This window comes from Chiloscyllium punctatum, chromosome 36 (assembly GCF_047496795.1).
Source record: "Chiloscyllium punctatum isolate Juve2018m chromosome 36, sChiPun1.3, whole genome shotgun sequence".
Classification (NCBI taxonomy): Eukaryota; Metazoa; Chordata; class Chondrichthyes; order Orectolobiformes; family Hemiscylliidae; genus Chiloscyllium; species Chiloscyllium punctatum.
Window position 1 is genome coordinate 9,637,424 of NC_092774.1, and position 20,345 is coordinate 9,657,768.

A 20,345-nucleotide genomic window follows, 5' to 3' on the forward strand; every position below is an offset into this window, starting at 1 on the left:
GGGTGTGGGGGGGTGGGGGTGTGGGGGTGTGAGGGTGTGGGGGGTGGGGGTGGGTGTGAGGGTGTGGGGGGGGGTGGGGGTGGGGGTGGGTGTGGGGGTGTGGGGGGGTGGGGGTGTGGGTGGGGGGTGTGGGGGGGGTGGGGGGGTGGGGGTGGGGGTGGGTGTGGGGGTGGGTGTGGGGGTGTGGGGGGGTGGGGGGTGGGGTGGGGGTGTGGGGGGGTGGGGGTGGGTGTGGGGGGGGTGGGGGGGTGGGTGGGGGGGTGGGGGGGTGGGTGGGGGGGTGGGGGGGGTGGGGGGGTGGGGGTGGGTGTGGGGGTGGGGGGTGGGTGTGGGGGTGTGGGGGTGTGGGGTGGGGGTGTGGGGTGGGGGGTGTGGGGTGGGTGTGGGGGGGTGGGGGTGGGTGTGGGGGGGTGGGGGGTGGGTGTGGGTGTGGGGGTGTGGGGGGGTGGGGGTGTGGGGTGGGGGTGGGTGTGGGGTGGGGGGTGGGGGTGGGGGTGGGGTGTGGGGGGGTGGGGGTGGGTGTGGGGGTGGGGGGTCTCACCTCGTTGCTCCGCGTTCTGTCGATTTTCGCCCTGCACCTCCCAAAGTGTCTGTCCGTCTGCCGGAGAAAAGGGGTTGGGGGGGGGGGGTGGGGGGGGTGGGGAAACGCCTGTGGGTCAGGGCTGTGAAGGGGGTGGGGAGACCTGACGTTCTGTTCCCTCTCCCCCCCACCCCCCCCCCCCCCCCCCCACTGCCCGCGATACCAGGGGACAGAACAGGACCCAGGAAAACCCCTCCCCGTGACCGAAGGTGGGTGGGACGGGGGAAGGTGCGATGACCGAGGGGGTGGGGGTGGGTGGGTGGGATAGGAGGGGGGGTGGGTGGGACGGGGAAGGTGCGATTGACCGAGGGGGGTGGGGGGTGGGATAGGGAGGGCGCGCTGGGCGACCGGCCGCCATCTTGCGGAACCGGGTTAGCAGGGCCGGATGTGAGCCGAGGGGCCGAGTGGACGTTCCGGTCGCGGGCTCGCCAACCCCCACCCCCCACCCCCCACCCCCACCCCCACATCCCCACCCCCCCGGTGCCCTCGGGTTCCTCCCCCTTGTGCCCGGCTCCCTCTGCCAAAGCCTACCCCTCACCCCTCACCCCTCACCCCTCACCCCTCACCCCTCACTGATCCAGAGACGACCTTTCGCGCCCACACCACCCCCACCTTCCCCCTCGTGCTCCACCCCGGAAGGTGCCCTCTGAGTCTGACCCCCCCCACCCCCTGCCCCCAGTCGCGATGTTCCACCTCCTCCCTCCCCTACCCCAAGCCCCCCCCCCCCCCTTTCCCAGCGCGGGCCAAGGGAGACAGGGACGGGAGGGGGGAGGGGGCGGAGGGAGTGAGGGGAGGGTGAGTGTGAGGGGAGTGTGAGGGGGGTGAGTGAGTGAGGTGGGAATGAGTGAGGGTAGTGAGTGAGTGAGGGGTGGTTGAGGTCAGGGTGAGGGGACCAAGAATAGTGAGTGAGTGAGGATAGTGAGTGAGAGGACTGAGGGTAGTGTGTGAGTGGGGGTGAGGGTGTGAGTGAGGGTGAGGGTGTGAGTGAGGGTGAGTGAGGGTGTGAGGGTGAGGGTGAGAGGGTGAGGGTGTGAGGGTGAGGGAGGGTGTGAGGTGAGGGTGAGGGTGTGAGTGAGGGTGAGGGTGTGAGGGTGAGGGAGGGTGTGAGTGAGGGTGAGGGAGGGTGAGGGAGGGTGAGGGTGAGGGAGGGTGAGGGTGAGTGTGTGGTGAGGGTGAGTGAGGGTGAGTGAAGGTGAGGGAGTGTGAGGGTGAGGGTGAGGGAGGGTGAGTGTGAGGGTGTGAGTGAGTGTGAGTGTGAGTGTGAGGGTGTGAGTGAGTGTGAGTGTGAGGGTGAGTGTGAGTGTGAGGGTGTGAGTGAGTGTGAGTGTGAGTGAGTGAGTGTGAGTGTGAGTGTGAGTGTGAGTGAGGGTGGGTGTGAGTGTGAGTGTGAGTGAGGGTGTGAGGGTGAGTGAGGGGGAGTGTGAGGGTGTGAGTGAGTGTGAGTGTGAGGGTGAGTGTGAGTGTGAGGGTGTGAGTGAGTGTGAGTGTGAGGGTGAGTGTGAGTGTGAGGGTGTGAGTGAGTGTGAGTGTGAGTGAGTGAGTGTGAGTGTGAGTGTGAGTGTGAGTGAGGGTGGGTGTGAGTGTGAGTGTGAGTGAGGGTGTGAGGGTGAGTGAGGGGGAGTGTGAGTGAGTGAGGGTGAGTGTGAGTGTGAGTGAGTGTGAGTGTGAGTGAGGGTGTGAGTGTGAGTGAGTGTGAGTGTGAGGGTGAGGGTGAGTGTGAGGGTGAGTGTGAGGGTGGGTGTGAGGGTGAGGGGTGTGAGGGTGAGGGGTGTGAGGGTGAGTGAGGGGGAGTGTGAGTGAGTGAGGGTGAGTGTGAGTGTGAGTGTGAGTGAGGGTGTGAGTGTGAGGGTGAGGGTGAGGGTGAGGGTGAGTGTGAGGGTGGGTGTGAGGGTGAGTGAGGGGGGGAGGGCCCCGGGCCCTGTACCCTGTACCCTCTTACCTGGGGGCCTTCTCTATGAACAACAGCCTGGACTCTGGGAGGAAGTTCGATCCAGTCACCATCAGGTCCCCTCCCCCTGTGACCGGGCACCAGAGAGGCCTGGCACCATCTACACTGGGCAGCTCATGGGCAGAACGCTGGGCTGTGGGGGGGGGGGGGGGGAGGGGGAGGGGGGGGGAGGGGGAGGGGGAGGGGGAGGGAGGGAGAGGGAGGGAGAGAGGGGGAGGGAGGGGGGAGGGAGGGGGAGGGGGAGGGGGGAGAGAGAGGGAGGGGGGAGAGGGAGGGAGGGGGAGGGAGGGGAGAGGGGAGGGAGGGGAGAGGGGGAGGGAGGGAGAGGGAGGGAGAGGGGGAGGGAGGGAGGGGAGAGAGGGAGAGGGGGGAGGGAGGGGGAGGGGGAGAGGGAGGGAGGGGGAGGGGAGGAGGTGGAGAGAGAGAGGAGAGGGAGGGTAATTAAATATTAATAATAAGGGATGGGGAGAGTGAAAGAGGGGGGAAGGAGAGAGGGAAAGAGAGGAGGGGGAAGGGGGGAGAGAGGCAGACACAGTGAGAAAGAGAGAATGCGTGAGTGTGTGAGAGTGAGAGAGAGAGGAGTGAGAGACAGTGACACAGAGAGAGAGAGAGAGTGAGAGTGAGAGAGAGTGATACAGAGAGAGAGAGTGAGAGAGACAGTGATACAGAGAGAGAGACAGTGACACAGAGAGTGAGAGAGAGTGAGAGTGAGAGAGAGTGATACAGAGAGAGAGAGAGAGAGAGACAGTGATACAGAGAGAGAGACAGTGATACAGAGAGAGAGAGAGACAGTGATACAGAGAGTGAGAGAGTTTGAGAGAGAGTGAGAGACAGTGATACAGAGAGAGAGTGTGAGAGAGAGAGAGACAGTGATACAGAGAGGAGAGTGTGAGAGAGAGAGAGACAGTGATACAGAGAGAGAGAGAGAGAGACAGTGATACAGAGAGAGAGAGAGAGTGAGAGAGACAGTGATACAGAGAGAGAGAGACAGTGATACAGAGAGAGAGAGAGAGAGACAGTGATACAGAGTGAGAGAGTTTGAGAGAGAGTGAGAGACAGTGATACAGAGAGAGAGTGTGTGAGAGAGTGAGAGACAGTGATACAGAGAGAGAGAGAGAGTGAGAGACAGTGATACAGAGAGAGAGAGTGAGAGACAGTGACACAGAGAGAGAGAGAGAGTGAGAGTGAGAGAGAGTGATACAGAGAGAGAGAGTGAGAGAGACAGTGATACAGAGAGAGAGACAGTGACACAGAGAGTGAGAGAGAGTGAGAGTGAGAGAGAGTGATACAGAGAGAGAGAGAGAGACAGTGAAACAGAGAGAGGAGACAGTGATACAGAGAGAGAGACAGTGATACAGAGAGTGAGAGAGTTTGAGAGAGAGTGAGAGACAGTGATACAGAGAGAGAGTGTGAGAGAGAGAGAGACAGTGATACAGAGAGAGAGAGAGAGAGAGAGACAGTGATACAGAGAGAGAGAGAGAGAGACAGTGATACAGAGAGAGAGAGAGAGAGACAGTGATACAGAGAGAGAGAGAGAGTGAGAGAGACAGTGATACAGAGAGAGAGAGACAGTGATACAGAGAGAGAGAGAGACAGTGATACAGAGAGTGAGAGAGTTTGAGAGAGAGTGAGAGACAGTGATACAGAGAGAGAGTGTGTGAGAGAGTGAGAGACAGTGATACAGAGAGAGAGAGAGAGAGAGACAGTGATACAGAGAGTGAGAGAGAGACAGTGATACAGAGAGAGTGTGTGAGAGAGAGTGTGTGAGAGACAGTGATACAGAGAGTTAGAGAGAGTAAGAGAGACAGAGAGTGAGAGAGTGTGAGAGAGAGTGAGAAACAGTGATACAGAGAGTGAGCGAGAGAGAGTGAGAAAGGGAGTGAGAGACAGTGAACAGAGAGTGAGTGAGAATGTGAGAGGGAGAGTGAGAGACAGAGATACAGAGAGTGAGAGAGAGTGTGTGAGAGAGAGTGAGACAGTGATACAGAGAGTGAGAGAGAGAGTGTGTGAGAGAGAGTGATACAGAGAGTGAGTGAGAGTGTGAGAGGGAGAGTGAGACAGTGATACAGAGAGTGAGAGAGAGAGTGAGACAGTGAGACAGTGATACTGAGAGAGAGAGAGTGTGAGAGAGAGACAGTGATACAAAGAGTGACAGAGAGAGAGACAGTGATACAGAGAGTGAGAGAGAGAGAGAGAGAGACAGTGATACAGAGAGAGAGACAGTGATACAGAGAGTGAGAGAGTTTGAGAGAGAGTGAGAGAAAGTGATACAGAGAGAGAGTGTGAGAGAGAGAGACAGTGATACAGAGAGTGAGAGAGAGAGAGAGACAGTGATACAGAGAGAGAGTGTGTGAGAGAGAGAGACAGTGATACAGAGAGAGAGTGTGTGAGAGAGAGACAGTGATACAGAGAGTGAGAGAGAGAGAGAGACAGTGATACAGAGAGTGAGAGAGAGTGTGAGAGAGACAGTGATACAGAGAGTGAGAGAGAGAGAGAGTGATACAGAGAGAGAGAGAGACAGTGATACAGAGAGAGTGTGTGGGAGAGAGAGAGACAGTGATACAGAGAGTGAGAGAGAGAGAGTGATACAGAGAGAGAGACAGTGATACAGAGAGTGAGAGAGAGAGAGAGTGATACAGAGAGAGAGACAGTGATACAGAGAGTGAGAGAGACAGTGATACAGAGAGAGTGTGTGTGAGAGAGAGAGACAGTGATACAGAGAGTGAGAGAGAGAGAGTGATACAGAGAGAGAGACAGTGATACAGAGAGTGAGAGAGAGAGAGTGATACAGAGAGAGAGACAGTGATACAGAGAGTGAGAGAGAGAGACAGTGATACAGAGAGAGTGTGTGAGAGAGAGAGACAGTGATACAGAGAGAGAGGAGTGAGAGAGACAGTGATACAGAGAGTGAGAGAGAGAGAGAGACAGTGATACAGAGAGTGTGTGAGAGAGAGAGAGACAGTGATACAGAGAGTGAGAGAGAGAGAGTGATACAGAGAGAGAGACAGTGATACAGAGAGTGAGAGAGAGACAGTGATACAGAGAGTTAGAGAGAGAGACAGTGATACAGAGAGTGAGAGAGAGAGACAGTGATACAAAGAGAGAGTGTGTGAGAGAGTGAGAGACAGTGATACAGAGTGAGAGAGAGAGACAGTGATACAGAGAGAGTGTGTGTGAGAGAGTGAGGAGACAGTGATACAGAGTGAGAGAGAGAGAGTGATACAGAGAGAGAGAGAGACAGTGATACAGAGAGAGAGAGAGAGTGTGTGAGAGAGAGAGAGACAGTGATACAGAGAGAGAGTGTGTGAGAGAGTGAGAGACAGTGATACAGAGTGAGAGAGAGAGAGTGATACAGAGAGAGAGAGAGAGAGACAGTGATACAGAGAGAGTGTGTGTGAGAGAGTGAGAGACAGTGATACAGAGTGAGAGAGAGAGAGTGATACAGAGAGAGAGAGAGACAGTGATACAGAGAGAGAGAGAGAGTGTGTGAGAGAGAGAGACAGTGATACAGAGAGAGAGTGTGTGAGAGAGTGAGAGACAGTGATACAGAGTGAGAGAGAGAGAGTGATACAGAGAGAGAGAGAGACAGTGATACAGAGAGAGAGAGAGAGTGTGTGAGAGAGAGAGACAGTGATACAGAGAGAGAGTGTGTGAGAGAGTGAGAGACAGTGATACAGAGAGTGAGAGAGAGAGACAGTGATACAGAGAGTGAGAGAGAGTGAGAGACAGTGATACAGGAGAGTGAGAGAGAGTGAGAAAGGGAGTGAGAGACAGTGATACAGAGAGAGAGTGTGTGAGAGAGTGAGAGACAGTGATACAGAGAGAGAGAGAGAGAGACAGTGATACAGAGAGTGAGAGAGAGTAAGAGAGACAGAGAGTGAGAGAGTGTGAGAGAGAGTGAGAAACAGTGATACAGAGAGTGAGAGAGAGAGAGTGAGAAAGGGAGTGAGAGACAGTGATACAGAGAGTGAGAGAGAGTGTGAGAGGGAGAGTGAGAGACAGAGATACAGAGAGTGAGAGAGAGAGTGTGTGAGAGAGAGAGACAGTGATACAGAGAGAGTGTGTGAGAGAGAGTGAGAGACAGTGATACAGAGAGAGAGTGTGTGAGAGAGAGTGAGAGACAGTGATACAGAGAGAGAGTGTGTGAGAGAGTGAGAGACAGTGATACAGAGAGTGTGTGAGAGAGAGTGAGAGACAGTGATACAGAGAGAGGGAGAGAGAGAGTGAGAGAGAGACAGTGATACAGAGAGTGAGAGAGTGTGTGAGAGAGAGTGAGAGACAGTGATACAGAGTGAGAGAGAGTAAGAGAGACAGAGAGTGAGAGAGTGTGAGAGAGAGTGAGAAACAGTGATACAGAGAGTGAGAGAGAGAGAGTGAGAAAGGGAGTGAGAGACAGTGATACAGAAAGTGAGTGAGAGTGTGAGAGGGAGAGTGAGGGACAGAGATACACGGAGTGAGAGAGAGAGTGTGTGAGAGAGAGTGAGACAGTGATACAGAGAGTGAGAGAGTGTGTGAGAGAGTGAGAGAGAGAGAGTGAGAGAGAGTGTGTGAGAGTGAGACAGTGATACAGAGAGTGAGAGAGTGAGAGAGAGAGACAGTGATACAGAGAGTGAGAGAGAGAGAATGAGGAGAGACAGTGATACAGAGAGTGAGAGAGAGAGACAGTGATACAGAGAGTGAGATAGAGAGAATGAGAGAGACAGTGATACAGGGAGTGAGAGAGAGAGTGAGAGAGAGAGAGACAGTGATACAGAGTGAGAGAGTGTGTGAGAGAGTGAGAGAGAGAGAGTGAGACAGTGATACAGAGAGAGAATGAGAGTGTGAGAGGGGAGAGTGAGAGACAGAGATACAGGGAGTGAGAGAGAGAGTGTGTGAGAGAGAGTGAGACAGTGATACAGAGTGAGAGAGTGTGTGAGAGAGTGAGAGAGAGAGAGTGAGACAGTGATACAGAGAGAGAGTGAGAGTGTGAGAGGGAGAGTGAGAGACAGAGATACAGGGAGAGAGAGAGAGAGTGTGTGAGAGAGAGTGAGACAGTGATACAGAGAGTGAGAGAGTGTGTGAGAGAGTGAGAGAGAGAGAGTGAGACAGTGATACAGAGTGAGAGAGTGTGTGAGAGAGAGACAGTGATACAGAGTGAGAGAGTGTGTGAGAGAGAGACAGTGATATAGAGAGTGAGTGAGAGTGTGAGAGGGAGAGAGTGAGAAAGGGAGTGAGAGACAGTGATACAGAGAGTGAGATAGAGAGTGTGTGAGAGAGAGTGAGACAGTAATACAGAGAGTAAGAGAGAGTGTGTGAGAGAGTGAGAGAGAGAGAGACAGTTGATACAGAGAGTGAGAGTGTGTGTGAGAGAGCGAGAGAGAGAGAGACAGTGATACAGAGAGAGTGTGTGATAGAGTGAGAGACAGTGATACAGAGAGTGAGAGAGTGTGTGTGAGAGAGAGAGAGAGACAGTGATACAGAGTGTGTGAGACAGTGAGAGACAGTGATAGAGAGTGTGAGAGAGAGTGTGTGTGAGAGAGAGTGAGAGACAGCGATACAGAGAGTGACAGAGAGAGTGTGTGAGAGAGAGAGACAGTGATACACAGAGAGTGTGTGAGAGAGAGACAGTGATACAGAGAGAGAGAGAGAGTGATACAGAGAGTGAGAGTGAGGGGGAGAGAGAGTGAGAGAGAGACAGTGATAGAGAGAGAGTGTGAGAGAATGTGTGTGAGAGAGTGTGAGAGACAGAGATACAGGGAGTGAGAGAGAGAGTGTGTGAGAGAGAGTGAGAGAGAGACAGAGATACAGGGAGTGAGAGAGAGAGTGTGTGAGAGAGAGTGAGACAGTGATACAGAGAGTGAGACAGTGTGTGAGAGAGAGACAGTGATACAGAGAGTGAGTGAGAGTGTGAGAGTGTGAGAGAGAGAGAGAGACAGTGATACAGAGAGAGAGAGAGTGTGAGAGAGTGAGAAACTGTGATACAGAGAGTGAGAGAGAATGTGAGAGAGAGAGAGTGAGAAAGGGAGTGAGAGACAGTGATACAGAGAATGAGTGAGAGTGTGAGAGAGAGAGTGAGAGACAGTGAGAGACAGTGATACAGAGAGTGAGTGAGAGAGTGTGAGAGGGAGAGTGAGAGACAGAGATACAGGGAGTGAGAGAGAGAGTGTGTGAGAGAGAGTGAGACAGTGATACTGAGAGTGAGACAGTGTGTGAGAGAGTGAGAGAGAGAGACAGTGATACAGAGTGAGAGAGAGTGAGAGACTGTGATACAGAGAGTGAGAGAGAGTGTGAGAGGGAGAGTGAGAGACAGAGATACAGGGAGTGAGAGAGAGTGAGAGAGAGTGAGAGAGTGATACAGAGTGAGAGAGAGTAAGAGAGACAGAGAGTGTGAGAGAGTGAGAGAGACAGAGAGTGTGAGAGAGTGAGAAACTTTGATACAGAGAGTGAGAGAGAATGTGAGAGAGAGTGAGAAAGTGTGCAAGAGAGAGAGAGACAGTGATACAGAGAGAGAGTGTGTGAGAAAGAGACAGTGATACAGAGAGTGAGAGAGAGAGTGTGTGAGAGTAAGAGAGACAGAGAGTGAGAGTGTGTGAGAGAAAGTGAGAAACAGTGATTCAGAGAGTGAGAGAGAATGTGAGAGAGAGAGAGTGAGAAAGGGAGTGAGAGACAGTGATACAGAGAGTGAGTGAGAGTGTGAGAGGGAGAGTGAGAGACAGAGATACAGGGAGTGAGAGAGAGAGTGTGTGAGAGAGAGTGACAGTGATACAGAGAGAGAGTGTGTGAGAGAGTGAGAGACAGTGATACAGAGAGAGAGTGTGAGAGAGAGAGAGACAGTGATACAGAGAGAGAGTGTGTGAGAGAGTGAGAGACAGTGATACAGAGAGAGAGTGTGTGAGAGAGTGAGAGACAGTGATACAGAGAGTGAGAGAGAATGTGAGAGAGAGAGAGTGAGAAAGGGAGTGAGAGACAGTGATACAGAGAGTGAGTGAGAGTGTGAGAGGGAGAGTGAGGGACAGAGATACAGGGAGTGAGAGAGAGAGTGTGAGAGAAGAGTGTGTGAGAGAGAGTGAGACAGTAATACAGAGTGAGACAGTGTTTGAGAGAGTGAGTGAGAGAGAGAGACAGTGATACAGAGAGTGAGAGAGAGAGAGAGTGAGAGACAGTGAGACAGAGAGAGAGAGTGAGAGAGAGAATGAGAGACAGTGATGCAGAGAGAGAGAGTGTGTGTGAGAGAGAGAGAGAGAAACAGTGATACAGAGAGTGAGTGAGACAGTGAGAAAGTGTGTGAGAGAGAGACAGTGATACAGAGAGTGAGAGAGAGAGAGAGAGTGAGAGACAGTGAGACAGAGAGAGAGAGTGAGAGAGAGAATGAGAGACAGTGATGCAGAGAGAGAGAGTGTGAGAGAGAGAGAGAGAGAGAGACAGTGATACAGAGAGTGAGAGAGAGAGTGTGTGATGGTCTATCCAGAAGCACCGTAACAAACAGAAACCCCCCCCCCCCAGATGGAGTCTGCGTTCAGGGATGGGTCCGAGGGGAAGCGACAGGGACAGGAGGGTCAGGAATCCCCGTCGACCGGATCTGGGCGGAGAGGATGACTTTTTGTCAGAGTAAGTGGGTGGGGGGGGCAGGAGAAAGCAACTTCTGGCAAAGACAGCTCAAAGGGCAGAGGGATCTGGGCGACTGAGCGAGAGGGGCCCCGAGAGGGCGCGTGGCTGGTCAACACAGGACAGCACGCAGTATCCGGACCCAGGGGGGGGGGGAAGGGTTACCGCCCCTCCCCGGGGCGTGAGTGAGGCTGTGAAGGGAGGGACTGGGTATGACGTGGCTCCCTGTTACTGGAGCAGGGAGGGAGTCGGATCGGAGGCAGATCGGAGGATGTTCCAGAGACGAGGTGCCGGGGGGGGGGAGGAGACTGAATTGTGATGGTGGATCGGGCCGTACGAAATTACCCATAGTGCTCGGGGATGTGTAGGTCAGGGTGGATTGGCCGTACTAAATTACCCATAGTGCTCGGGGATGTGCAGGTCAGGGTGGATTGGCCGTACTAAATTACCCATAGTGCTCGGGGATGTGCAGGTTAGGGTGGATTGGCCATGCTAAATTACCCATAGTGCCCAGGAATGTGCAGGTTAGGGTGGATTGGCCATGCTAAATTACCCATAGTGCCCAGGAATGTACAGGTTAGGGTGGATTGGCCGTGCTAAATTACCCATAGTGCCCAGGGATGTGCAGGTCAGGGTGGATTGGCCATGCTAAATTACCCATAGTGCCCAGGGATGTGCAGGTTAGGGTGGATTGGCCGTGCTAAATTACCCATAGTGCTCAGGGATGTGCAGGTTAGGGTGGATTGGCCATGCTAAATTACCCATAGTGCCCCAGGGACTGTGTAGGTTAGGGTGGATTGGCCGTGCTAAATTACCCATAGTGCCCAGGGATGTGTAGGTTAGGGTGGATTGGCCATGCTAAATTACCCATAGTGCCCAGGGATGTGCAGGTTAGGGTGGATTGGCCGTGCTAAATTACCCATAGTGCCCAGGAATGTACAGGTTAGGGTGGATTGGCCGTGCTAAATTACCCATAGTGCCCAGGGATGTGCAGGTTAGGGTGGATTGGCCGTGCTAAATTACCCCATAGTGCCCAGGGATGTGCAGGTTAGGGTGGATTGGCCGTGCTAAATTACCCATAGTGCCCCAGGGATGTACAGGTTAGGGTGGATTGGCCGTGCTAAATTACCCATAGTGCCCAGGGATGTGCAGGTTAGGGTGGATTGGCTGTGCTAAATTACCCATAGTGCCCAGGGATGTGTAGGTTAGGGTGGATTGGCTGTGCTAAATTACCATAGTGCCCAGGGATGTGTAGGTTAGGGTGGATTGGCCGTGCTAAATTACCCATAGTGCCCAGGGATGTGCAGGTTAGGGTGGAATGGCCGTGCTAAATTACCCATAGTGCACAGTGATGTACAGGTTAGGGTGGAATGGCCGTGCTAAATTACCCATAGTGCCCTGGGATGTGCAGGTTAGGGTGGAATGGCCGTGCTAAATTACCCATAGTGCCCAGGGATGTGCAGGTCAGGGTGGATTGGCCGTGCTAAATTACCCATAGTGCCCAGGGATGTGCAGGTTAGGGTGGATTGGCTGTGCTAAGAGACCTAAGGGGTAACGTTCTCACCCAGAGGGTGGTGCGTGTGTGGAATGAGCTGCCAGAGGAAGGGGGTGGAGGCTGGTACAATGACAGCATTGAAAAGGTGGATGGGGACAGGATAGGGAAGGGATTGGAGGGTCATGGGCCAGGGGCTGGCAAACGGGGAGTGGATTAGGTTAGGGATATCAGGGTCAGCACGGACGGGACGGGCCGAAGGGTCTGTTTCCGTGCTCCGTACGAGGGGGTGAAATGAAGACTGCCAAAAGTAAGGGGGGGGGGGGGGGGGGGGTTCGCCTGCGCTGGCCAGGGGGGAGCTGGGTGAGACTTACAGCACTCGATGGGCAGAGAGGCCACCTGGAGGGAGACGACCTTCCACTGGACTGGGGCACGTGAGCCCGGAATACCAGCCGGACGCGGGTGTTCTTCCGGCCAATGTCCGTCTCGCTCCGCAACTCGATGTCGGAATTCCGGAGCTTCAGGATCCCGGCGCAATCGATACTGGAGGGAGAGGGGCTGGAAGGTTCATCGGGAACCACTAACACACGGCGTTCCCCCCCTCACCCCCGTCCCACCCCCATACACCCAGCACACCCCCCCCCAGGGACAGGGACAGCACGGGGTTAGATACAGAGTAAAGCTCCCTCTACACTGTCCCCCCATCAAACACTCCCAGGGACAGGGACAGGGACACAGCACGGGGTTAGATACAGAGTAAAGCTTTCTCTACACTGTCCCCCCCATCAAACACTCCAGGGACAGGGACAGCACGGGGTTAGATACAGAGTAAAGCTCCCTCTACACTGTCCCCCCCCATCAAACACTCCCAGGGACAGGGACAGCATGGGGTTAGATACAGAGTAAAGCTTCCTCTACACTGTCCCCCCCGTCAAACACCTCCCAGGGACAGGGACAGCACGGGGTTAGATACAGAGTAAAGCTCCCTCTAGACTGTCCCCCCCATCAAACACTCCCAGGGACAGGGACAGCACGGGGTTAGATACAGAGTAAAGCTCTCTCTACACTGTTCCCCCATCCCAGGGACAGGGACAGCACGGGGTTAGATACAGAGTAAAGCTCCCTCTACACTGTCCCCCCCATCAAACACTCCCAGGGACAGGGACAGGGACAGCACAGGGTTAGATACAGAGTAAAGCTCCCTCTACACTGTCACCCCCATCAAACACTCCCAGGGACAGGGACAGCACGGGGTTAGATACAGAGTAAAGCTCCCTCCACACTGTCCCCCCATCAAACACTCCCAGGGACAGGGGCAGCACGGGGCTAGATACAGAGTAAAGCTTCCTCTACACTGTCCCCCCATCAAACACTCCAGGGACAGGGACAGCACGGGGTTAGATACAGAGTAAAGCTGCCTCTACACTGTCCCCCCTCCATCAAACACTCCCAGGGTCAGGGATAGCACGGGGTTAGATACAGAGTAAAGCTTCCTCTACACTGTCCCCTCATCCCAGGGACAGGGACAGCACGGGGTTAGATACATACTAAAGCTTCCTCTACACTGTCCCCTCATTCCAGGGACAGGGACAGCACGGGGTTAGATACAGAGTAAAGCTTCCTCTACTCTGTCCCCCCCCCCCATCAAACACTCCCAGGGACAGGGACAGCACGGGGTTAGATACAGAGCGAGGTATATATGTGTGCGTATGTCTCTGTGTGTGACAGTGTGTGTGTGAGAGTGTGTGTGTGTGTGTATGAGTGTGTGTGAGTGTGTCCATGTGTGTGTGTCTGTGTGTGCGTGTCTGTGAGTGTGTGAGTGAGTGTTTGTGGTGCAGTGTGTGAGAGTGAGTGCGTGTTTGTGAGTGTGTGTGAATGTGTGTGTCTGTATGTGTGTGTGTATCTGTGTGTGTGTTTGTGTTTAAGTGTGAGTGTCTGAGTGTGTGTATGTGCGTGTGTGTATGTGCGTGTGTGTCTGTGAGAGTGTGTGTATGAGTGAGAGTGTGTGTATGAGCATGTCTGTGTGAGTGCAAGTGTGTGTGTGTGTCTATGTGTGTGTGTGTGTATTTGAGTCTGTGTGTGAGTGCGTGTGCATGAGTGTGTGTATGTGAGTGTGAATGTGTCTTTGTGAGTGTCTGTATGTATGTGTGTATGAGTGTGAGTTTGTGTATGTGTGAGTGTGTGTGTATGAGTGTGAGTGTGTGTGTCTGCGTGTGTATGTGTGAGTGTGTGTGAAAGTGTGTGATTGTGTGTATGTGTGTGTGTATGAATGTGTGTGAGAGTGTGTGTGCATGAGTGTATGTGTGAGTGTGTGTGTGATGTGTATGCACGTGTGTCTGTATGTGTGAGTGTATGTGTGTGTGTGTGTCTGTATGAGTGTGAATGTGTGTATGTGTGAATGTGTGTGTCTATGTGTATGTGTCTATGTGTGTGTGTGAATGAGTGTGTGTGTCTGTGTGTGAGTGTGTGTGCAAGTGTGTGTGTTTGTGAATGAGAGTCTGTGTGTGCGAGTGCGTGTGTGTGTGAATGCGTGTATGTGAGTTTGTGTGTGTGTGTTAGTGTGAGCGTGTGTGAGTGTGTGTGTGAGTATGTGTATGTGTGAGCGTGTGTCAGTGTTAGTGTGAGTGTGTGTGTATGTGTGCGTGAGTGCGTGTGTGTGTGAGCGTGTGTCTGAGTGTGTGTGTGAGCGTGTGTCTGTGCGTGTGTTAGTGTGAGTGTGATCGTGTGTGAGTGTGAGAGAGTGTGTGTGTGTGTGTGTCTGTGTGTGAGTGAGTGAGTGTGTGTGCGGTGCAGTGTGGGGGAGTTACTTGGCTGTCATGTTGTTCTCGGGCAGCAGTGGGACCTCGAGGATTTTGGTGGTGCCCAGAGCAGCCTCCTGACTCGCCGTCGCTACCATCTTGCCCGTGATGCGGTGGACCTGGTAGAAGGCGTGGGGCCGCAGGTTTCGCTCATCTGCTGTTCCGATGAACATCTGGAGCGTCAGGGGTTTCTCCATGTAGCCCTGCAGCTGTGTGGGAGAATGGGGGGGGGGGGGTGGTGGTTGGGGGGTGGGGGGACAGAGAAACAGCCCGTTCACAACCTGCCGTGGACGTTCGGCGCCAACCCCCAGCCAACTCCCCGCGTCTCCCTCCACCGTCCCCTGCCACATGGCCCGAATCTCACTCCGTTATGATCGCTCTTCCCTAATTGTTCCCCACATCACTCAAGCACCACCCGGGGCTCATTCCAAGGCATCAGCCCCACCCTCGCACCCCACCACTTCTTTGGGCACAGCTCGACCCACGCCCACCCGCACCCACCAACTCCCCGCGCCTCCCTCCTCCGTCCCGAGTCTCGCTGGGTTATGATCGCTACTTCCTAATCATCTCCCAGCGCTCACTTAGAAATATTGGCCACCCTTTGCCCACCCCCTCCCCACGCCCGATGCCTTCCTTCTTTAGGGATGGCTCTACCCATACCAAACCCCCACGCCCTTCCCCCCCGCCACAACAATCCTTCCACGTCACCCTCCTCCATAGCCCGGGTCTCACTGAGTTATGATCGCTATTCCCCACATCACTGACGCAGCTCCCAGAGCTCACATTGAGATCTCAGTTCACCTCACCACCGCTTCTGAAATGTCAGTGCCACCCTGCCCACCCCGTGGTGTGGCCGCTCGGAGCCCCCGGCGATTTGGTTTTGACGGGGGAGGGAGGGTTCGCGGCCGGAGAGGGTCACGGCCTGGCCCTGGCTCCGATGGCACCAGAGTCGAATCCGACGGCGGGGTTCGGCCGTTCCGTCTTGCCCTGGAGTGGAGGGAGGGGGTGGGGGAGGGTGTGCTCCGGTTTCTGCGCGTCTGCGTGGGTTTCCTCGGGGGGCTCCCACAGTCCAAAGACATGCAGGTTAGGGTGGATTGGCCGTGCTAAATTACCCATAGTGCCCAGGGATGTGTTGGTTAGGGTGGATTGGCCGTGCTAAATTACCCATAGTGCCCAGGGATGTGCAGGTTAGGGTGGATCGGCCGTGCTAAATTACCCATAGTGCCCAGGGATGTGCAGGTCAGGGTGGATCGGCCGTGCTAAATTACCCATAGTGCCCAGGGATGTGCAGGTTAGGGTGGATTGGCCGTGCTAAATTACCCATAGTGCCCAGGGATGTGCAGGTCAGGGTGGATCGGCCGTGCTAAATTACCCATAGTGCCCAGGGATGTGCAGGTTAGGGTGGATTGGCCGTGCTAAATTACCCATAATGCCCAGGGATGTGCAGGTTAGGGTGGATCGGCCGTGCTAAATTACCCATAGTGCCCAGGGATGTGCAGGTTAGGGTGGATCGGCCGTGCTAAATTACCCATAGTGCCCAGGGATGTGCAGGTCAGGGTGGATCGGCCATGCTAAATTACCCATAGTGCCCAGGGATGTGCAGGTTAGGGTGGATTGGCCATACTAAATTACCCATAGTGCCCAGGGATGTGCAGGTCAGGGTGGATTGGCCGTGATAAATTACCCATAGTGCCCAGGGATGTGCAGGTCAGGGTGGATCGGCCGTGATAAATTACCCATAGTGCCCAGGGATGTGCAGGTCAGGGTGGATCGGCCGTGATAAATTACCCATAGTGCCCAGGGATGTGTGGGTGAGATGTATTAGTCAGGGGTAAATGGGTTACTCTTTGGAGGGTTGGTGTAGACTGGTTGGGCTGAATACCCTGTTTCCACACTGAAGGGACTGTATGATTCTAATCTCCTTCGGCCCGTCCCGTCCATGCTGACCCTGATATCCCGAACCTAATCCAGTCCCCGTTCGCCAGCCCTTCGGCCCATTACCCTCCAATCCCTTCCCTATCCCTGTCCCCATCCACCTTTTCAATGCTGTCATTGTCCCAGCCTCCACCCCCTTCCTCTGGCAGCTCATTCCACACACTGACCACCCTCTGGGTGAGAACGTTACCCCTCAGCTCCCTTTCCCCTCTCACCCTAAACCTACCCCCCTCTAGTTCTGGACTCCCCCCACCCCAGGGGGGGGAAAAGACCTTGTCTATTTACCCCTATCTGTGCCCCCTCATGGTTTTATAAACCAGGTCACCCCCCCCTCAGCCTCCGACGCTCCGGGGAAAACAGCCCCGGCCTCTCCCTGTAGCTCAAACCCTCCGACGATGGCGGTGCTCCACAGAAAGACAGAGAGAGAGGAGAGTTCACAGACCAGGAAGGGAAAGGGGTCAGTCACGACTGAACGCCAGGTATGGGTGGGAAAACACGACCCTGATATACCCCACACCCCTCACTGTAACACACCCTGATATACCCCACACCCCTCACTGTAACACACTCTGATATACCCCACACCCCTCACTGTAACACACCCTGATATACACCACACCCCTCACTGTAACACACCCTGATATACCCCACACCCCTCACTGTAACACACCCTGATATACCCCACACCCCTCACTGTAACACACTCTGATATACCCCACACCCCTCACTGTAACACACCCTGATATACCCCACACCCCTCACTGTAACACTCTCTGATATACCCCACACCCCTCACTGTAACACACCCTGATATACCCCACACCCCTCACTGTAACACTCTCTGATATACCCCACACCCCTCACTGTAACACTCTCTGATATACCCCACACCCCTCACTGTAACACACTCTGATATACCCCACACCCCTCACTGTAACACACCCTGATATACCCCACACCCCTCACTGTAACACTCTCTGATATACCCCACACCCCTCACTGTAACACACCCTGATATACACCACACCCCTCACTGTAACACTCTCTGATATACCCCACACCCCTCACTGTAACACACCCTGATATACCCCACACCCCTCACTGTAACACACCCTGATATACCCCACACCCCTCACTGTAACACACCCTGATATACCCCACACCCCTCACTGTAACACTCTCTGATATACCCCACACCCCTCACTGTAACACACTCTGATATACCCCACACCCCTCACTGTAACACTCTCTGATATACCCCACACCCCTCACTGTAACACTCTCTGATATACCCCACACCCCTCACTGTAACACACCCTGATATACCCCACACCCCTCACTGTAACACACCCTGATAAACCCCACACCCCTCACTGTAACACTCTCTGATATACCCCACACCCCCCTCACTGTAACACTCTCTGATATACCCCACACCCCTCACTGTAACACACCCAGATATACCCCACACCCCTCACTGTAACACACTCTGATATACCCCACACCCCTCACTGTAACACTCTCTGATATACCCCACACCCCTCACTGTAACACACCCAGATATACCCCACACCCCACACTGTAACACACCCTGATATACCCCACACCCCTCACTGTAACACTCTCTGATATACCCCACACCCCTCACTGTAACACACCCTGATATACCCCACACCCCTCACTGTAACACACCCTGATATACCCCACACCCCTCACTGTAACACACCCTGATATACCCCACACCCCTCACTGTAACACTCTCTGATATACCCCACACCCCGCACTGTAACACTCTCTGATATACCCCACACCCCTCACTGTAACACACCCTGATATACCCCACACCCCTCACTGTAACACACCCTGATATACCCCACACCCCTCACTGTAACACACCCTGATATACCCCACACCCCTCACTGTAACACACCCTGATATACCCCACACCCCTCACTGTAACACTCTCTGATATACCCCACACCCCTCACTGTAACACACCCTGATATACCCCACACCCCTCACTGTAACACTCTCTGATATACCCCACACCCCTCACTGTAACACACCCTGATATACCCCACACCCCTCACTGTAACACTCTCTGATATACCCCACACCCCTCACTGTAACACACCCTGATATACCCCACACCCCTCACTGTAACACTCTCTGATATACCCCACACCCCTCACTGTAACACACCCTGATATACCCCACACCCCTCACTGTAACACACCCTGATATACCCCACACCCCTCACTGTAACACACCCTGATATACCCCACACCCCTCACTGTAACACACCCTGATATACCCCACACCCCTCACTGTAACACACCCTGATATACCCCACACCCCACACTGTAACACACTCTGATATACCCCACACCCCTCACTGTAACACACCCTGATATACCCCACACCCCTCACTGTAACACTCTCTGATATACCCCACACCCCTCACTGTAACACTCTCTGATATACCCCACACCCCTCACTGTAACACACCCTGATATACCCCACACCCCTCACTGTAACACACGCTGATATACCCCACACCCCTCACTGTAACACACCCTGATATACCCCACACCCCTCACTGTAACACACCCTGATATGCCCCACACCCCTCACTGTAACACTCTCTGATATACCCCACACACCTCACTGTAACACTCTCTGATATACCCCACACCCCTCACTGTAACACACCCTGATATACCCCACACCCCTCACTGTAACCCTCTCTGATATACCCCACACCCCTCACTGTAACACTCTCTGATATACCCCACACCCCTCACTGTAACACACCCTGATATACCCCACACCCCACACTGTAACACACTCTGATATACCCCACACCCCTCATTGTAACACACCCTGATATACCCCACACCCCACACTGTAACACACTCTGATATACCCCACACCCCTCACTGTAACACACCCTGATATGCCCCACACCCCTCACTGTAACACTCTCTGATATACCCCACACCCCTCACTGTAACACTCTCTGATATACCCCACACCCCTCACTGTAACACACTCTGATATACCCCACACCCCTCACTGTAACACTCTCTGATATACCCCACACCCCTCACTGTAACACACCCTGATATACCCCACACCCCTCACTGTAACACTCTCTGATATACCCCACACCCCTCACTGTAACACACTCTGATGTACCCCACACGCCTCATTGTAACACTCTCTGATATACCCCACACCCCTCACTGTAACACTCTCTGATATACCCCACACCCCTCACTGTAACACACCCTGATATACCCCACACCCCTCACTGTAACACTCTCTGATATACCCCACACCCCTCACTGTAACACACCCTGATATACCCCACACCCCTCACTGTAACACACTCTGATATACCCTACACCCCTCACTGTAACACTCTCTGATATACCCCACACCCCTCACTGTAACACTCTCTGATATACCCCACACCCCTCACTGTAACACACTCTGATATACCCCACACCCCTCACTGTAACACTCTCTGATATACCCCACACCCCTCACTGTAACACACTCTGATATACCCCACACCCCTCACTGTAACACTCTCTGATATACCCCACACCCCTCACTGTAACACACCCTGATATACCCCACACCCCTCACTGTAACACTCTCTGATATACCCCACACCCCTCACTGTAACACACTCTGATATACCCCACACCCCTCACTGTAACACACTCTGATATACCCCACACCCCTCACTGTAACACACCCTGATATACCCCATACCCCTCACTGTAACACACCCTGATATACCCCACACCCCTCACTGTAACACACCCTGATATACCCCACACCCCTCACTGTAACACACTCTGATATACCCCACACCCCTGACTGTAACACTCACTGATATACTCCACACCCCTCACTGTAACACACCCTGATATACCCCGCACCCCTCACTGTAACACACCCTGATATACCCCGCACCCCTCACTGTAACACACTCTG

The 20,345-nt window shown here is 53.9% G+C and overlaps 1 protein-coding gene across 1 annotated transcript in view; it reads right to left on the reverse strand.

Annotated features, from left to right (window-relative positions):
• Nucleotides 1–541: 541 nt before the first annotated feature.
• The window catches only part of LOC140461125 (nuclear factor of activated T-cells, cytoplasmic 4-like), a 61,248-nt gene continuing 41,444 nt past the window's right edge, over nt 542–20,345 (reverse strand). Inside the window, exons 2-5 of the mRNA XM_072555887.1 lie at nt 14,412–14,611; nt 11,979–12,147; nt 2,523–2,661; nt 542–600 (exon numbers count right to left, since the gene is read on the reverse strand). Coding sequence (XP_072411988.1) covers nt 2,629–2,661; nt 11,979–12,147; nt 14,412–14,611 — 402 coding nt within the window. The 3' untranslated portion in view covers nt 542–600; nt 2,523–2,628. The remainder of the gene's footprint in view (nt 601–2,522; nt 2,662–11,978; nt 12,148–14,411; nt 14,612–20,345) is intronic.